General features: G+C 45.0%; 1 protein-coding gene across 1 annotated transcript in view; it reads left to right on the forward strand.

Annotated features, from left to right (window-relative positions):
• The window catches only part of LOC135537526 (GPI transamidase component PIG-S-like), a 29895-nt gene extending 9987 nt beyond the window's left edge, over positions 1–19908 (forward strand). Inside the window, 11 exon segments of the mRNA XM_064963662.1 lie at positions 659–770; positions 3913–4002; positions 4130–4221; positions 5547–5720; positions 6456–6798; positions 13891–14036; positions 16899–16984; positions 17424–17634; positions 17731–17851; positions 17854–17958; positions 17961–19908. Of these exon segments, the coding sequence (XP_064819734.1) occupies positions 659–770; positions 3913–4002; positions 4130–4221; positions 5547–5720; positions 6456–6798; positions 13891–14036; positions 16899–16984; positions 17424–17634; positions 17731–17851; positions 17854–17958; positions 17961–18007 (1527 nt within the window). The 3' untranslated portion in view covers positions 18008–19908.
• Positions 19909–20979: the final 1071 nt, after the last annotated feature.

Here is a 20979-nt window from a genome sequence, read left to right on the forward strand (position 1 = left end):
CAGAGCTGTGTGTGTGTGTGTGTGTGCAGGTTAACAGAGCTGTGTGTGTGTGTGCAGGTTAACAGAGCTGTGTGTGTGTGTGCAGGTTGACAGAGCTGTGTGTGTGTGCAGGTTAACAGAGCTGTGTGTGTGTGTGTGTGCAGGTTAACAGAGCTGTGTGTGTGTGCAGGTTAACAGAGCTGTGTGTGTGTGTGTGTGTGTGTGTGTGTGTGCAGGTTAACAGAGCTGTGTGTGTGTGTGTGTGTGTGTGCAGGTTAACAGAGCTGTGTGTGTGTGTGTGTGGTTAACAGAGCTGTGTGTGTGTGTGCAGGTTAACAGAGCTGTGTGTGTGTGTGTGCAGGTTAACAGAGCTGTGTGTGTGTGTGTGTGTGTGTGCAGGTTAACAGAGCTGTGTGTGTGTGCAGGTTAACAGAGCTGTGTGTGTGTGTGTGTGTGCAGGTTAACAGAGCTGTGTGTGTGTGTGTGTGTGTGCAGTTAACAGAGCTGTGTGTGTGTGTGTGTGTGTGTGTGCAGGTTAACAGAGCTGTGTGTCTGTGTGTGCAGGTTAACAGAGCTGTGTGTGTGTGTGTGCAGGTTAACAGAGCTGTGTGTGTGTGTGTGCAGGTTAACAGAGCTGTGTGTGTGTGTGTGCAGGTTAACAGAGCTGTGTGTGTTACAGCTACAGTTGAGTGTGGAAGTGGAGGTGGTGTTCTCTAGAGGAACTCTGACTGCTGAACACCAGAAGAAGATTGATCCCACACACACACGCCTGGAGGAGCACCCTGTGGACGGTGAGAGGGGTGGGGTGGTTCTGGAGATACCATGAGGGGAGGGGGTGGTTCTGGAGATACCACGAGGGGAGGGGGGTGGTTCTGGAGATACCACGAGGGGAGGGGGTGGTTCTGGAGATACCACGAGGGGAGGGGGTGGTTCTGGAGATACCACGAGGGGAGTTCTGGAGATACCACGAGGGGAGGGGGTGGTTCTGGAGATACCACGAGAGGAGGGGGGGTGGTTCTGGAGATACCACGAGGGGGAGGGGGTGGTTCTGGAGATACCACGAGGGGAGGGGGTGGTTCTGGAGATACCACGAGGGGAGGGGTTCTGGAGATGGTTCTGGAGATACCACGATGGTTCTGGAGATACCACGAGGGGAGGGGGTGGTTCTGGAGATACCACGAGGGGAGGGGGTGGTTCTGGAGATACCACGAGGGGGAGGGTGGTTCTGGAGATACCACGAGAGGTAGATCTACAAGGCTGTTATTATTATTATTGTTAATTTAAAAAAGAAACAAAAAAATCACCTTTATTTAACCAGGTATTTATATATATATATAACCCTAACCCTTTATTTAACCAGGTATTTATATATATATATAACCCTAACCCTTTATTTAACCAGGTATTTATATATATATATATAACCCTAACCCTTTATTTAACCAGGTATTTATATATATATATAACCCTAACCCTTTATTTAACCAGGTATTTATATATATATATAACCCTAACCCTTTATTTAACCAGGTATTTATATATATATATACCCCTAACCCTTTATTTAACCAGGTATTTATATATATAACCCTAATCCTTTATTTAACCAGGTATTTATATATATATAACCCTAACCCTTTATTTAACCAGGTATTTATATATATATATACCCTAACCCTTTATTTAACCAGGTATTTATATATATATAACCCTAACCCTTTATATTAATATATATATATATATATAACCCTAACCCTTTATTTAACCAGGTATTTATATATATATATATATAACCCTAACCCTTTATATAACCAGGTATTTATATATATATATATATAACCCTAACCCTTTATTTAACCAGGTATTTATATATATTACCCTAACCCTTTATTTAACCAGGTATTTATATATATATAACCCTAACCCTTTATTTAACCAGGTATTTATATATATATAGCCCTAACCCTTTATTTAACCAGGTATTTATATATATATAACCCTTTATTTAGCCAGGTATTTATATATATTACCCTAACCCTTTATTTAACCAGGTATTTATATATATAACCCTAACCCTTTATTTAACCAGGTAGGCTAGTTGAGAACAAGTTCTCATTTACAGCTGCGACCTGGCCAAGATTAAGCAAACAGTGTGACACATACAACAACACAGAGTTACACATGGAATAAACAATAAACAAGCCAATAACACAATAAACAAGTCAATGACACAGTAGAGAAAAGAAAGTCTATATACAGTGTGTGCAAAAGGCATGAGGAGGTAGGCAATAAATAGGCCAATAGGAGAGAATAATTACAATTTAGCAGATTAACACTGGAGTGATAAATGAGCAGATGATGTGTAAGTAGAGATACTGGTGTGCAAAAGAGCAGAAAAGTAAATAAAATAAACACTGTATGGGGATACTAAGACTACTATTAATTATTGTAAAACTAACAATCTGAAGGAGATCAAGAAAAAGGAGATTATTATTATTATAAATATTATATTTATGACCATTTGAAACAGTGTAACCAACACTAAATAAATGATAAATAATACCAGAGAAGCTGCTCTGACAAAACAAAACCTAAAGCCTTTATTTCAGCAAAGACTAAAAACAGCCACATTTGTGAACTTGTTTATCCAACATGTTGTGGTTGTGTGAGTCTTGGTGCTCAGGGAATCAGTAGGCTATTAAACAAACACTCAAACAGGCAACAGAAGCAGGTCTGTCTTATTTCTGTAGAAAAATACAGATGATTTATAAAGCCAGGCACATTTTAACAGTTAGACTATTGATTCTAGACCTAATTAAGTTATGGTTTCCTCTCTCATCACTTTTCTTAGACAATTTAAGGAAATGGCTGTTTCCTCGTCTCCTAACTCCACTGCTGCCTCATTGTTCTCAACACCAATATGCTGGTTCACTATTATGAACATAGCAACATGGTCTGCTGGTTCACTATTATGCACATAGCAACATGGTCTAGGACAGGGGTACTCAAGTCTTACCCTTCGAGGTCCAGAGCCTGCTGCTTTTCTGTTATACCTGATAAATGCACAATTAAAAAATGCAGTGGAACTGGCTTCGAGGTCCAGATTTGAGTTTGAGGGGTCTAGGAAAAGGTACCAATTCAACAGTGCACTGATGTATTTCAGAACCATGGACAGCGACCACTATCCAACGCTGGATAAAATAATATTTATTAATGATTCACCATTGTTGTTACGTAATATAACATAACATGTTAATATAACCATATACCATTTCAATAGCACGTCTTAGACTGATGGACTGTGCCATCCCAACGGCCTCCAGAATGGAGAAGTCCACTCAGACAGGAGCCAATCAGACAGGTGTCTTAGACTGATGGACTGTGCCATCCCCACGGCCTCCACAATGGATTAGTCCACTCAGACAGGAGTCTTGTACACCATTATTTGTTTTGCTACTGCCTGACTAAAGAAATCTCAGTCAACCAACAGCCGCACAACCAAACAATCAATATGGGGTCAGCCCTACTAAATATTAACATCTCTCTGTCTCTCCCCCGCTCTCTCTCTCCCTCCCTCCTTTCTCTCTGTCCCTCCCTCCCTCCTTTCTCTCGGTTTCTCTCTCCCTTGCCTCCCTCCCTCTGTCCCTCCCTCTCTCTCTCCCTCTCTCTGTCCCTCCCTCTCTCTCTCCCTCCCTTTCTCCCTTTCTCTCTCTCTCTCTCTCTCCCTTCCCTCCCTCCCTCCCTCCTTTCTCTCTGTCTCTCTCTCCCTTGCCTCCCCTCTTTCCCATATCCGCCTCCCTCCCTCTCTCCCTCCTTTCTCTGTTTCTCTCTCCCTCCTCCCTCCCTCTCCCTCCCTCCCTCCCTCCCTCCCTCTGTCCCTCCCTCTCCCTTGCTCTCCCTCCTCCCCTCTTTCCCATATCCGCCTCCCTCCAGAGACCACATTGTTGAGTTACAGGTATGAGACTAGATACAGGACAGCTACCATCATGGAGGAAGATGCCCTGAACCAGCCCACTGCAGCAGGTCAGTGGCTGCCTCAGCCAATCAGCTGGGTGGCGTTTCGTCCGATCAAGAATAAAAACTGTCATTATTTATCATCTCTCTCTCCCTCCTCACACTCATCTCGCTCTCTCTCCCCCCCCGCCCACAGAGACGGATCTGTCTCTTCATCTGCTCAGTGAGAGCCCCTGTGGCTCCGTGGTCATCTATGTGGTCCCAGAATCCTCCACACTGCTACCTGAGGTGAGAACACAAATACACGTACTATTTGATTATCTTGAATGTGTGTTTGTCTATAATATTGCGTGTGTAAGTGTGTTTTTTTATATACACTACCAGTCAAAAGTTACCTACTCATTCTAAGGGTTTTCTTGATTTGTACTATTTTCTACATTGTATGTAGAATCAACACTTGAAATAACACATGATAGTGAAGACATCAAAACTATGAAATAACACATATGGAACCATGTAGTAACCAAAAAAGTGTTAAACAAATCAACATTTATTTTACATTTGAGATTCTTCAAAGTATCCACCCTTTGCCTTGATGACAGCTTTGCACACTCTTGGAATTCTCTCCCCTGGAATGCATTTCAATAAACAGGTGTGCCTTCTTAAAAGTTAATTTGTGGAATTTCTTTCGTTAGTGAATTTCAGCCAATCAGTTGTGTTGTGAGAAGGTGGCGGTGGTATAATGAAGACAGCCCTATTTGGTGAAAGACCCAGTCCATATTATGGCAAGAACAGCTCAAATAAGCAAAGAGAAACGACAGTCCATTAATAATTTAAGATACGAAGGCCAGTCAATATAGAACATTTCAATAACTTTGAATGTTTCTTCAAGTACAGTTGCAAAAACCATCAAGCGCTGTGATGAAACTGGCTCTCATGAGGACCGCGACAGGAATGGAAGACCCAGAGTTACCTCTGTTGTTACAAGGTAGGGGTGGTATACAGAAGATACCTTAACTTTCAGAGGACTGTGTTAATCAGATCTTCATGGTCGAATTGCTGCAAAGAAACCACTACTAAAGGACACCAATAAGAAGAAGAGACTTGCTTGGGCGAAGAAACACGAGCAATGGACATTAGACGGGTGGAAATCTGTCCTTTGGTCTGACGAGTCCAAATTTGAGATTTTTGGTTCCAACCTCTGTGTCTTTGTGGAAAAGCAGCCAATAAGGGCTCAGCAGATTTGGGAACTCCTTCAAGACTGTTGGAAAAGCATTCCTCATGAAGCTGGTTGAGAGTGTAAAGCTGTCATCAAGGCAAAGGGTGGCTAATATGAAGAATCTAAAATATAAATTGTTATTTTGATTTGTTTAACACTTTTTTTTTTTGGTTACTACATGATTCCATATGTGTTATTTCATAGTTTTGATGTCTCCACTATTATTCTACAATGTAAAAAATAAAGAAAAACCCTAGAATGACGTGTGTCCATACTTTTGACTGGTACTGTACATATTATATGATGTGTTTAAAAATAAATAAATAAATAGTGTTTTACCTTTATTTAACTAGGCAAGTCAGTTAAGAACACATTCTTATCATTCTTGTTCCAGGGTGTGAGTGTGTACGTGGGTCAGCGGCGGACGGCGCTGTTGCGTGCGGGGAGGCCAATGAGAGTGGGCGTCGGCCTGAAGGAGGTGCTAGCCCACCTGGAGACCCAGGTACAACAGGTTCTCAAGGTCATGTCATTCAGCCACAGTGACATCACCGCTGCCCTGAGCGACCGCGTCCCGTGTCCGCCTCGACTACAGTAGCAGGGGGTCTGGCCGAGCATGAGAGCCTCTCCAGCCCAGGTTAGTCCTAACCCTAGTTAACCCTAGTCCAGGTTAGTCCTAACCCCCAGTCCAGGTTAGTCCTAACCCCAGTCCAGGTTAGTCCTAACCCCAGTCCCCCCCAGTCCAGGTTAGTCCCCCCAGTCCAGGTTAGTCCTAACCCCCAGTTAGTCCTAACCCCCAGTCCAGGTTAGTCTAACCCCCAGTCCAGGTTAGTCCTAACCCCTAGTCCAGGTTAGTTAACCCCTAGTCCAGCCCCCCAGGTTAGTCCTAACCCCTAGTCCAGGTTAGTCCTAACCCCCAGTCCAGGTTAGTCCAGGTTAGTCCTAACCCCTAGTCCAGGTTAGTCCTAACCCCTAGTCCAGGTTAGTCCTAACCCCTAGTCCAGTTATCATGAGTCCTAGTCCAGGTTAGTCTAACCCTAGTCCAGGTTAGTCCTAGGTTAGTCCTAACCCTAACCCCTAGTCCAGGTTAAACCCTAGTTGAGGTTAGTCCAACCCCTAGGTTAGTCCTAACCCTAACCCCTAGTCCAGGTTAGTCCTAACCCCTAGTCCAGGTTAGTCCTAACCCCTAGTCTCAGTGGTGTAGATGGTACAATCATAACCCAGTGGTGTAGATGGTACAATGATTCTCAGTGGTGTAGATGGTACAATGATTCTCAGTGGTGTAGATGGTACCTCAGTGGTGTAGATGAGATGGTGTAGATGGTCTGATTCTCAGTGGTGTAGATGGTACAATGATTCTCCATTTTCTCTCTCTTCTACCCCCCCTGCAGGTTATGAAATAACCTTCAGCCTGTTGAACCCTGACCCTAAGTCTCACCATCTGCACTGGGACATAGAGGCAGCAGTCCAGAGTTATATCCAGCCTCTCCTGTCGAAGCTGGCCCCCGTGGCTGACTTCAGTCTGGACTCACAGATCCTCTACTACGCCGTCCTAGGGGTCAACCCACGTTTCGATCCCTCACTCAACGCCTACACACTCAACGCTGACAGCCTGTCTCACGTCATTAACCCCGTAGAGGCCAGGCTGGGTGAGAACACACACCCATTTGTATATACGCACACATTCAGGTAATCCTATGTACGGTGCATTCGTAAAGTATTCAGACCCCTTCACTTATTCCACATGTTGTTGTGTTACAGCCTTATTTTAAAATGGATTAAATCATTTTTTTCTTAATAAAAAAAAAAAATGAAATATCATATTTACATAAGTATTCAGACCCTTTACTCAGTACTTTATTGAAGCACCTTTGGCAGTAAGTACCGCCTTGTCTTGGGTATGACGCTACAAGCTTGTCACACCTGTATTTGGGGAGTTTCTCCCATTCTTCTCTGCAGATCTTCTCCAGCTCTGTCAGGTTGGATGGGGACTGTTGATGCACAGCTATTTACAGGTTTCTCCAGATATGTTCGATCGGGCTCAAGTCCGGTCTCTGGCTGGGCCACTCAAGGATATTCAGAGACTTGTCCCGAAGCCACTCCTGCGTTGTCTTGTCTGTGTGCTTAGGGTCGTTGTCCTGTTGGAAGGTGAACCTTCGCCCCCAGTCTGAGGTCCTGAGTGCTCTGGAGCAGGTTTTCATCAAGGATCTCTCTATCCCAGTTCATATTTGCCTCTCCTGACTAGTCTCCCAGTCCCTGGCGCTGAAAAACATCCCTACAGTATGATGCTGCCAACACCATGCCACACCGTAGGGATGGTGCCAGGTTTCATCCAGACGTGACGCTTGGCATTTAGGCCAAAGGGTTCAATCTTGGTTTCATCAGATTGAATCTGGTTTCTCATGGTCTGAGAGTCTTTAGGTGCCTTTTGGCAAACTCCAAGTGGGCTGTCATGTGCCTTATACTGAGGATGGGTATCCGTCTGGCCAGTCTACCATAAAGGTCTGATTGGTAGAGTACTTTAGAGATGGTTATCTTTCTAGAAGGTTCTCCCATCTCCACAGAGGAACTCCGGAGCTCTGTCAGAGTGACCATCGGGTTCTTGGTCACCTCCCTCACCAAGGCCCTTCTCTTCCGATTGCTCAGTTTGGCCGGGAGGCCAGCTCTTGGAGGGGTCTTGGTGGTTCCAAACTTCTTCCTCTGACAGCTGCAGACATTTTTTGGGTACCCTTCCCCAGATCTGTGCCTCGACACAATCCTGTCTCGGAGTTATATGGACAATTCCTTCAACCTCATTGCTTGGCTTTTGCTCTGACATACTCTGTGGGACCTTAAATAGACAGGTGTGTTCCTTTCCAAATCATGTCCAATCAATTGAATTGACCACAGGTGGACTCCAATCAAATTGTAGAAACATCTCAAGGATGATCAATTTCGAGTCTCATAGCAAAAGGTCTGAATACTTATGTGAATAAGGTATTTTTTACTATATATTTTTTTAAATACATTTGCTGAATTTAACGTGTTTTTGCTTTGTCACTATGGGGAATTGTGTGTAGACTGATGAGGAAAACCGATGTATTGAATCCATTGTAGAATAAGGCTGTAACGTAACAAAATGTGGAAAAAGTCAAGTGGTCTGAATACTTTGTGAATGTACTGTGTATATAATGGTACGCACACATGTACAGCGCCTTCATAATGTATTCATAGTGTGAATCGAAAATGGAAACACAAATAACATCTCGCCCATCTATGGATGGTGGTGATATTTCACTGGTCTGGTGGGATGGATGGATGGTGGTGTCATTTCACTGGTCTGGTGGGATGGATGGATGGATGGTGTCATTTCACTGGTCTGGTGGGATGGATGGTGTCATTTCACTGGCCTGGTGGGATGGATGGTGGTGTCATTTCACTGGTCTGGTGGGATGGATGGTGGTGTCATTTCACTGGTCTGGTGGGATGGATGGATGGTGTGTCATTTCACTGGTCTGGTGGGATGGATGGATGGTGTCATTTCACTGGTCTGGTGGGATGGATGGATGGTGGTGTCATTTCACTGGTCTGGTGGGATGGATGGTGGTGTCATTTCACTGGCCTGGTGGGATGGATGGTGGTGTCATTTCACTGGTCTGGTGGGATGGATGGTGGTGTCATTTCACTGGTCTGGTGGGATGGATGGATGGTGTCATTTCACTGGTCTGGTGGGATGGATGGATGGATGGTGTCATTTCACTGGTCTGGTGGGATGGATGGACTGGTCTGGTGGGATCATGGTGGTGTCATTTCACTGGTCTGGTGGGATGGATGATTTCACTGGCCTGGTGGGATGGATGGATGGTGTCATTTCACTGGTCTGGTGGGATGGATGGTGGTGGTGTCATTTCACTGGTCTGGTGGGATGGATGGTGTCATTTCACTGGTCTGGTGGGATGGATGGATGGTGGTGTCATTTCACTGGTCTGGTGGGATGGATGGTGGTGTCATTTCACTGGTCTGGTGGGATGGATGGATGGTGGTGTCATTTCACTGGTCTGGTGGGATGGATGGATGGTGGTGTCATTTCACTGGTCTGGTGGGATGGATGGTGATGGTGTCATTTCACTGGTCTGGTGGTGTCATTTCACTGGATGGATGGTGGTGTCATTTCACTGGTCTGGTGGGATGGATGGTGGTGGTGTCATTTCACTGGTCTGGTGGGATGGATGGATGGTGGTGTCATTTCACTGGTCTGGTGGGATGGATGGTGTCATTTCACTGGCCTGGTGGGATGGATGGATGGTGGTGTCATTTCACTGGTCTGGTGGGATGGATGGTGTCATTTCACTGGCCTGGTGGGATGGATGGATGGTGTCATTTCACTGGCCTGGTGGGATGGATGGTGGTGTCATTTCACTGGCCTGGTGGGATGGATGGATGGTGTCATTTCACTGGTCTGGTGGGATGGATGGTGTCATTTCACTGGCCTGGTGGGATGGATGGATGGTATCATTTCACTGGTCTGGTGGGATGGATGGTGTCATTTCACTGGTCTGGTGGGATGGATGGATGGATGGTGTCATTTCACTGGTCTGGTGGGATGGATGGATGGTGTCATTTCACTGGTCTGGTGGGATGGATGGATGGTGGTGTCATTTCACTGGTCTGGTGGGATGGATGGATGGTGTCATTTCACTGGCCTGGTGGGATGGATGGATGGTGGTGTCATTTCACTGGTCTGGTGGGATGGATGGTGTCATTTCACTGGTCTGGTGGGATGGATGGATGGTGGTGTCATTTCACTGGTCTGGTGGGATGGATGGTGGTGGTGTCATTTCACTGGTCTGGTGGGATGGATGGTGTCATTTCACTGGTCTGGTGGGATGGATGGATGGTGGTGTCATTTCACTGGTCTGGTGGGATGGATGGTGTGTCATTTCACTGGTCTGGTGGGATGTGGGATGGATGGATGGTGGTGGATGGTGGTGTCATTTCACTGGCCTGGTGGGATGGATGGATGGATGGATGGTGTCATTTCACTGGTCTGGTGGGATGGATGGTGGTGTCATTTCACTGGTCTGGTGGGATGGATGGTGGTGTCATTTCACTGGTCTGGGGGGATGGATGGATGGTGGTGTCATTTCACTGGTCTGGTGGGATGGATGGTGGTGTCATTTCACTGGTCTGGTGGGATGGATGGATGGTGTCATTTCACTGGTCTGGTGGGATGGATGGTGGTGTGGATGGTGGTGTGTCATTTCACTGGTCTGGTGGGATGGATGGATGGTGGTGTCATTTCACTGGTCTGGTGGGATGGATGGATGGTGGTGTCATTTCACTGGTCTGGTGGGATGGATGGTGGTGTCATTTCACTGGTCTGGTGGGATGGATGGTGGTGTCATTTCACTGGTCTGGTGGGATGGATGGTGGTGTCATTTCACTGGTCTGGTGGGATGGATGGTGGTGTCATTTCACTGGTCTGGTGGGATGGATGGATGGTGGTGTCATTTCACTGGTCTGGTGGGATGGATGGATGGTGGTGTCATTTCACTGGTCTGGTGGGATGGATGGTGGTGTCATTTCACTGGCCTGGTGGGATGGATGGTGTCATTTCACTGGTCTGGTGGGATGGATGGTGGTGTCATTTCACTGGTCTGGTGGGATGGATGGTGGTGTCATTTCACTGGTCTGGTGGGATGGATGGATGGTGGTGTCATTTCACTGGTCTGGTGGGATGGATGGATGGTGTCATTTCACTGGCCTGGTGGGATGGATGGATGGATGGTGGTGTCATTTCACTGGCCTGGTGGGATGGATGGATGGTGTCATTTCACTGGCCTGGTGGGATGGATGGTGGTGTCATTTCACTGGTCTGGTGGGATGGATGGATGGTGTCATTTCACTGGTCTGGTGGGATGGATGGTGGTGTCATTTCACTGGCCTGGTGGGATGGATGGATGGTGGTGTCATTTCACTGGTCTGGTGGGATGGATGGATGGTGGTGTCATTTCACTGGTCTGGTGGGATGGATGGTGGTGTCATTTCACTGGCCTGGTGGGATGGATGGATGGTGGTGTCATTTCACTGGTCTGGTGGGATGGATGGTGGTGGTCTGGTGGGATGGATTCATTTCACTGGCCTGGTGGGATGGATGGATGGTGGTGTCATTTCACTGGTCTGGTGGGATGGATGGATGGTGTGTCATTTCACTGGTCTGGTGGGATGGATGGTGGTGTCAATTCACTGGCCTGGTGGGATGGATGGTGTCATTTCACTGGCCTGGTGGGATGGATGGTGGTGTCATTTCACTGGTCTGGTGGGATGGTGTGTCATTTCACTGGTCTGGTGGGATGGTGTGTCATTTCACTGGTCTGGTGGGGTGGTGTGTCATTTCACTGGTCTGGTGGGGTGGTGTGTCATTTCACTGGTCTGGTGGGGTGGATGGATGGTGGTGTCATTTCACTGGTCTGGTGGGATGGATGGTGTCATTTCACTGGCCTGGTGGGATCGATGGATGGTGGTGTCATTTCACTGGTCTGGTGGGATGGTGTGTCATTTCACTGGCCTGGTGGGATCGATGGATGGTGGTGTCATTTCACTGGTCTGGTGGGGTGGTGTGTCATTTCACTGGTCTGGTGGGATCGATGGTGTGTCATCAAAATCAAATCCTGTTGTGTTTCTCACATGCTTCGTAGACGACAGGTGTAGACTAACAGTAAAATACTTGCGGGTCCTTTTCCAACTGAGATAAAAATATATATAAATAGAAACCACAAGGAATAAATACACAGTGAATAACCAGAAAATAACATGGTTTTATATACAGGAAGTAGAAAATAACATGGCTATATACAGGAAGTAGAAAATAACATGGCTATATACATACAGGAAGTAGAAAATAACATGGCTATATACAGGAAGTAGAAAATAACATGGCTATATACAGGGAGTAGAAAATAACATGGCTATATACAGGAAGTAGAAAATAGCATGGTTATATACCGGAAGTAGAAAATAACATGGTTTTATATACATACAGGAAGTAGAAAATAACATGGTTTTATATACATACAGGAAGTAGAAAATAACATGGTTTTATATACATACAGGAAGTAGAAAATAACATGGTTTTATATACATACAGGAAGTAGAAAATAACATGGTTTTATATACATACAGGAAGTAGAAAATAACATGGTTTTATATACATACAGGAAGTAGAAAATAACATGGCTATATACAGGAAGTAGAAAATAACATGGCTATATACAGGAAGTAGAAAATAACATGGTTTTATATACATACAGGAAGTAGAAAATAACATGGCTGTATACACATACAGGAAGTAGAAAATAACATGGCTGTATACAGGAAGTAGAAAATAACATGGCTGTATACAGGAAGTAGAAAATAACATGGCTATATACAGGAAGTAGAAAATAATATGGCTATATACAGGAAGTAGAAAATAACATGGCTGTATACAGGAAGTAGAAAATAACATGGTTATATGGCTATATACAGGAAGTAGAAAATAGCATGGTTATATACAGGAAGTAGAAAATAACATGGCTATATACAGGAAGTAGAAAATAACATGGCTATATACAGGAAGTAGAAAATAACATGGCTATATACAGGAAGTAGAAAATAACATGGCTATATACAGTAGCAGCAGCGTGTGTGTCGGGGTGTCCGTGTGTAAGTACTGGTCTGGTGGGATAGTGACATTTCTAGGGGTGTAATGGTTCACCAAACACCACTGTTCGGTACCTGTGCTTTTGGGGTCACGGTTCGGTACCTATTGTGGTTTTGGGGTCACGGTTCGGCAACTATTGTGGTTTTGGGGTCACGGGATTATATAATGCAGGGCCCTAGGAAATCACTACCCCAGGAATAGATGATATAATGTCTGACAACACACAGTGGTTCTCAGTTTTTATTTTTTGCCTAATTCCGCGTCACATTTTTTAAAATAGAAAAACAACTAAATTGGAGTTAAGTCCACCACCATGCTTTAACACCATCAGGAGAACATTTTTAAAGGTCTGGGAAAAATCTAAGAAATGTACATGTTTTTGTGTGTCGTTACCATTTAATTAGGTGCACACCAGCAAGAGCCTTGCTTGGTAAGTGATGTTTATGTAGCACACGTGATTGCTGAGTTTGCAGAATAAATCACCACTGGATTGACGTTCAATAATCATGTCGTCATTCTGCACGGTAGGTAAACTTTTTTTCCATCGACCAGAAGACGGTTGTCATTAGCATCATCGCTAACGGCTACATAGTGGCAGACACACGCTCACACAGACACAGACATGCCTGTCGCCTCTTCAGAAAGTTGATGGGAAGTAAATCACTGCTGCATTTTGTCTTATCACATCTTGATTTTCTAATCAATTCAATACATTTAGTTGATTTCCTACTAAAATGTTTCCAAACTGGAGTTTTAAAACGGCGCCATCGTTTATCGCCCCCCCGTCGTACAGAACTAGTTCCCGGCTGTGCCTCACAACAGTTTGAAATCCACCCGTTAAGATTAGGATGTTGAATACGAGGTTCTAGTTATTTTAACAGAAATTAAATGGGTTTTTTTTCAGCTCAGTTTTACTCAAGGCATACATCGCAGTGTTGGCATAGCATTTTATAAATGTTATATAGAATTAATTGGGGTTCACAGTGCGGACCGAACCGAGGTCCCAATACTGAACGGTTACAGTAATTTCACTGGTGTGTGTGTGTGTGTGTGTGTCCAGGCTCCAGCGCTGCGTCATCCAACCCTGTCCTGAACTTCCTGCTGTATGTTCCAGACGCACGTCACTCCCCCCTCTACATCACCGACCACCACAAATACACTGTTGTCTCCAACGCCTTCAGCTCCCCGCGCTGGGGTGGCATCATGGTAACACACACACACACACACAGTCAGTCAGACACACACACACACACAGACACACACATACTCTCTCTCTCACACACACACACACACACACACACACACACACACACACACACACACACACACACACACCTACTCTCTCTCACACACACACACACACACACACACACACACACACACACACACACACACACACACACACACACACACACACATACTCTGAGTGAATACATGTTAGAATCACCTTTGGCAGCGATTACAGCTGTGAGTATTTCTGGGTAAGGCTCTAAGAGCTGTGAGTCGTTCTGGGTAAGGCCCTAAGAGCTGTGAGTCTTTCTGGGTTAGGCCCTAAGAGCTGTGAGTTGTTCTGGGTAAGGCCCTAAGAGCTGTGAGTCTTTCTGGGTTAGGCCCTAAGAGCTGTGAGTCTTTCTGGGTTAGGCCCTAAGAGCTGTGAGTCTTTCTGGGTTAGGCCCTAAGAGCTGTGAGTCTTTCTGGGTTAGGCCCTTAGAGCTGTGAGTCTTTCTGGGTTAGGCCCTAAGAGCTGTGAGTCTTTCTGGGTTAGGCCCTAAGAGCTGTGAGTCTTTCTGGGTTAGGCCCTAAGAGCTGTGAGTCTTTCTGGGTAAGGCCCTAAGAGCTGTGAGTCTTTCTGGGTTAGGCCCTAAGAGCTGTGAGTCTTTCTGGGTAAGGCCCTAAGAGCTGTGAGTCTTTCTGGGTAAGGCCCTAAGAGCTGTGAGTCTTTCTGGGTAAGGCCCTAAGAGCTGTGAGTCTTTCTGGGTAAGGCCCTAAGAGCTGTGAGTCTTTCTGGGTAAGGCCCTAAGAGCTGTGAGTCTTTCTGGGTAAGGCCCTAAGAGCTGATGAGTCTTTCTGGGTAAGGCCCTAAGAGCTGTGAGTCTTTCTGGGTAAGGCCCTAAGAGCTGATGAGTCTTTCTGGGTAAGGCCCTAAGAGCTGTGAGTCTTTCTGGGTAAGGCCCTAAGAGCTGTGAGTCTTTCTGGGTAAGGCCCTAAGAGCTGTGAGTCTTTCTGGGTAAGGCCCTAAGAGCTGTGAGTCTTTCTGGGTAAGGCCCTAAGAGCTGTGAGTCTTTCTGGGTAAGGCCCTAAGAGCTGTGAGTCTTTCTGGGTAAGGCCCTAAGAGCGTTCCACTCCTGGATTGTATAACATTTGCCCATATATTCTTTAAAAAAATATTATTCCAGCTCTGTCAAATTGGTTGTTGGTCATGGCTAGACAACCATTTTCAATTTACCATAGATTTTCAAGCAGATTTAAGTCAAAACTGTAACTCTGCCACTCTGTATTTTTCTTCTTGGTAAGCAACTCCAGTGTAGATTTGGCCTTGTGTTTTAGGTTATTGTCCTGTTGAAAGGTGAATTCATCTCCCGGTGCCTGGTGGAAAGCAGACTGAACCAGGTTTTCTTCTAAGAATTCTGCCTGTGATTAGCTCCATTCCATTAATTTTTTTATCCAGGAAAAACTCCCCAGTTCTTAACGGTGACGAGCATACCCATAACATGATGCAGCCACCACTATGCTTGAAAATATAGAGAGTGGTACTCAGTGATGTGTTGTATTGGATTGTCCCCAGACATAACACTCGGTATTCAGGATAAAAAAGTGAAGTGCTTTACCACATTTTCTGCACTATTACTTTAGTTCTTTATTGCAATATTTATATTTTGGAATATTTGTATTCTGTACAGGCTTCCTTCTTTTCACTCTGTCATTTAGGTTAGTATTGTGGAGTAACTATAATGTTGTTGATCCATCCTCAGTTGTCTCCTATCACAGCCATTAAACTCTGTAACTGTTTTAAAGTCACCATTGGCCTCATGGTGAAATCCCTGAGCAGTTTCCTTCCTCTCCGGCAACTGAGTTAGGAAGGACACCTGTGTCTTTGTAGTGACTGGGTGTATTGATACACCATCCAAAGTGTAATGAATGACTTCACCCTGCTCAAAGGGATATTAAATGTCTGCTTTCGTTGTTGCCATCTACCAATTGGTGTTGGAAAACCTCCCTGGTCTTTGTGGTCGAATCCATGCTTGAAATTCATAGCTCAACTGAGCCTTACCTAGAAATGATCTGTAGTCATTCAAAAATCATGTTAAACACTATTTAGTCCATGCAATTTATGTGATTGTTAAGCACATTTTCACTCCAGAATTTATTTATGCATGTCATAACCAAGAGGTTGAATACTTATTGACTCAGCAGATCTCAGCTTTTCATTTTTAATTTCCACTTTGTCATTATGGGGTATTGTGTGTGTCGACCAGTGACAACATCTCAATGTAATCCATGTTAAATTCATTATGGGGCATTTAATCCATGTTAAATTCATTATGGGGTATTTAATCCATGTTAAATTCATTATGGGGTATTTAATCCATGTTAAATTCATTATGGGGTATTTAATCCATGTTAAATTCATTATGGGGTATTTAATCCATGTTAAATTCATTATGGGGCATTTAATCCATGTTAAATTCATTATGGGGTATTTAATCCATGTTAAATTCATTATGGGGCATTTAATCCATGTTAAATTCATTATGGGGCATTTAATCCATGTTAAATTCATTATGGGGCATTTAATCCATGTTAAATTCATTATGGGGCATTTAATCCATGTTAAATTCATTATGGGGTATTTAATCCATGTTAAATTCATTATGGGGTATTTAATCCATGTTAAATTTATTATGGGGCATTTAATCCATGTTAAATTCATTATGGGGTATTTAATCCATGTTAAATTCAGGCTGTAACACAACATGTGGAAGGGTGTGAATACTGTGAAGGGAGTGTACATCACGTACTCAACACAGAATGTCTTGTGAAGAAGGTGTGTATTCTCCCTCTCTCTAGGTGTATAATGTCAATGGGACAGAGCTTCCTGTTCACATCAACATAGACATGACCAGAGTGATGGGAGTCTTCCTAGCACAGCTACGGTCAGTACTGGCGTGTTGGAGTAAGGCCACGTCCAAGTGGCGTGTTGGAGTAAGGCCACGTCCAAGTGGCGTGTTGGAGTAAGGCCACGTCCAAGTGGCGTGTTGGAGTAAGGCCACGTCCAAGTGACGTGTTGGAGTAAGGCCACGTCCAGGTGGCGTGTTGGAGTAAGGCCACGTCCAGGTGGCGTGTTGGAGTAAGGCCACGTCCAGGTGGCGTGTTGGAGTAAGGCCACGTCCAAGTGGCGTGTTGGAGTAAGGCCACGTCCAAGTGGCGTGTTGATTTGATCTGTGTTTTCCAGTCTTTATTGGGAGACGGACGTTGGCGGTCAGTGGAGATGACGCATCCATACAGTTTCCATCCACTGACAAAACGTTGGACCAAAATGAATCCGTTCCAACTTGGTGTCCATTGCCCCCCTCCCCTCTGTCTCTCCCTCAGGCTGATGCTGGGTGTCCAGTCGTCAACCCCTCCCCCTGGCTTCCTGGTTGGCCCGTGTGGCCCAGCGGGATTGGCTGACTGGGAGTTGGATCGCCTCCTGTGGAGTCGCAGTGTAGAGAACGTTGCCACGGCAACGACAACCATCACCTCATTGGCCCAGCTGCTGGACCAGATAGGAAACATCGTCATCAACGACAACATCGCAGAACAGGTGTGTGTGTATGTGTGTGTGTGAGAGAAATAGTAGTCTTGTCTTGCTATCGTCATGGTCTCTAACTGGTGATTGGCTGTTGTTCCTGTCCGTCAGGTGTCAGCAGCAGTTGCCTCTCTCCAGTTGGCTGTGGGTCAGTTGGAGGCGGGGAACCTGGGCCTGGCCCTGCAGTACAGTAAGGAAGCTATCCTCCATTCAGAACGAGCCTTCTTCGACCCCTCCTCCTCCACCTCCTCTATTTCCCTGACGATCAGAAGTTTGCCATCTACATCCCTCTCTTTCTGCCCATGTGTGTCCCCATCCTGCTCTCACTGCTCAAGATGGCCGCGAGGTCCGCCAGAGGCGAAGGGAGAGACAGGACAAGAAGGAGTGAGATGGAAGTTATTAAGATGGAAAGATCGACCGATGAACGGGCACACGCACAGTTGGTTCACTGATCAACAAAGTGTTTAAAGGAAACTGTCTGGACTCAGAAATTATGTTAAGACCATTAGAAATACATGGGGCCGTATTGATCAAACTTCTCACAGTAGGAGTGTTTATTTAGGATCAGTTTTGCCTTTCAGAACACAATGAATAAGATTACATGGACAGGGGGACCTGATCCTAGATCAGCACTGATTACATGGACAGGGGGACCTGATCCTAGATCAACACAGATTACATGGACAGGGGGACCTGATCCTAGATCAGCACTCCTCTAATTATATGGACAGGGGGACCTGATCCTAGATCAACACTCCTCTGATTACATGGACAGGGGGACCTGATCCTAGATCAGCACTCCTCTAATTATATGGACAGGGGGACCTGATCCTAGATCAACACTGATTACATGGACAGGGGGACCTGATCCTAGATCAACACTGATTATATGGACAGGGGGACCTGATCCTAGATCAGCACTCCTCTAATTACATGGACAGGGGACCTGATCCTAGATCAGCACTCCTCTAATTACATGGACAGGGGACCTGATCCTAGATCAGCACTGATTTCATGGACAGGGGGACCTGATCCTAGATCAACACTGATTATATGGACAGGGGGACCTGATCCTAGATCAGCACTCCTCTAATTATATGGACAGGGGGACCTGATCCTAGATCAGCACTCCTCTAATTACATGGACAGGGGGACCTGATCCTAGATCAACACTGATTATATGGACAGGGGGACCTGATCCTAGATCAACACTGATTACATGGACAGGGGGACCTGATCCTAGATCAACACTGATTATATGGACAGGGGGACCTGATCCTAGATCAACACTCCTCTAATTATATGGACAGGGGGACCTGATCCTAGATCAACACTCCTCTAATTATATGGACAGGGGGACCTGATCCTAGATCAACACTGATTACATGGACAGGGGGACCTGATCCTAGATCAACACTGATTACATGGACAGGGGGACCTGATCCTAGATCAACACTCCTACTCTGAGCAGTGGTTGGAACCAAAATTATTTTCCAATCGTTCCGTTCCGAGCAGAACCCTGTTCTTTATGTTCCATTCCGGTGTTCCGAGCAGAACCCTGTTCTTTATGTTCCATTCCGGTGTTCCGAGCATAAGAAAGTTACTGTTTTATATAGTGGCTTTTCGTTACTTTAAAAAAACTGTGAAATCAATATTGTTTTAACATTTACAGTTAAATAAATGTATGCCCCCAATTAGCACCAATGTGTTTAGGCTTTTACGAGCATTATAACTTCACCTACTTATATACTAGACATAAGGAATATTTTTGGGGAAAAACGTTATTAACCGGTAATCAAGATTTGAAAATAACGGTTCTGTTCCCAGAACACGAGAGATCCCTTTCGTTCCCGGTTCTGATTTCGTTCCTCGGAAAACGTTGTTTTTCAGTTCTGTTCCCTGAACCGGTTCCAACCTCTGACTGAGATACTTGATACATATGCGGCCCCTGACAACCAGGCGTTTGCTGTAGTCTGAAACCACTGGTGGCAGAGGGTTGATGCCATCACCGTGGCGATGTTGAAATGTTTTTAGTTGGCTTTTATTTGCCTGATGTCTGATCTGGAAGCAACAGGTCTGTCTTTTGCTGTAGCAACAAGGTTTAGATTGTTTTATTTGTGTTGGGAATGATGCTTTACTTACGCTCTGTCGATTATTGTACGAGAGGGACTCGTACGATCAACTGGGAATTCATTGATTTGGGGAAGGACTTTGTCTATCTTTTTGTTTGTTTTATGCTTTGTACATGTTTATGACAATAATAAAAAAATCTATGTTTGTTGATAAATATACTGAACAAAGATATAAATGCAACAATTTAAATGAGTTTTCTGAGTTCCAATTTTAATAAATATATTTGGCCCTAATCTATGGATTTCACATGACTGGGTAGGGGAGCAGCCATGGGTGGGCTTTGGAGGGCAGAGGCCCACCCAATGGGGAGGCAGGCTCAGCCAATCAGTGAGTTCTTCCCCACAAAAGGACTTAATTACAGACAGAAATACTCCTCAGTTTCATCAACTGTCTGGGTGGCTGGTCTCAGACGATTCCAAAAAGTGAAGGAGCCGGATTTGGAGGTCCTGGGCTGGTTGCACGTAGTCTGTGGTTGTGAACCTGGCTGGACGTTCTGGCAAATGCTCTAGAATGACATTGAGGCGGCTTATGGTAGAGAAATTAACATGAAATTATTTGGCAACAGCTCTGGTGGACATTCCTGCAGGCAGTGTGCCAATTGCACCCTCCCTCAACTTGAGACATTCGTGGCATTGTGTTGTGTAACAAAACTGCACAATTTTGAGTGGCATTTTATTGTTCCCAGCACAAGGTGCACCTGTTGGAACATTGCTGCAGGGACTTGATTCCATTCAGCCACAAGAGCATTAGTGAGGTTGGGCACTGATGTTGGGTGATAAGGCCTGGTTCGTAGTCGCGTTCCAATTCATCCCAAAGGTGTTTTATGGGGTTGAGGTCAGGGTTCTGTGCAGGCCAGTCAAGTTCTTCCACACAGATCTTGACAAACCATTTCTGCATGTACCTCGCTTTGTGCATGGGGGCATTGTCATGATGAAAAGGAAAGGGCCTAAGCCAAACTGTTGCCACAAAGTTGGAAGCACAGAATCGCCTAGAATGTCATTGTGTGCTGTAGTGTTAAGATTTCCTTCACTGGAACTAAGGGGCCCGAACCATGAAAAACAACCCCAGACCATTATTTCTCATCCACCAAACTTTACAGTTGCCACTATGCATTGGAGCAGGTAGCGTTCTCATGGCATCCGCCAAACCCAGGTTAGTCCGTTAAATATACTTTTGTATACAGTGCCTTTGGAAAGTATTCAGACCCCTTGACTTTTTCCACATTTT

The sequence above is a fragment of the Oncorhynchus masou genome, unplaced genomic scaffold (assembly GCF_036934945.1).
Source record: "Oncorhynchus masou masou isolate Uvic2021 unplaced genomic scaffold, UVic_Omas_1.1 unplaced_scaffold_808, whole genome shotgun sequence".
NCBI lineage: Eukaryota > Metazoa > Chordata > Actinopteri > Salmoniformes > Salmonidae > Oncorhynchus > Oncorhynchus masou.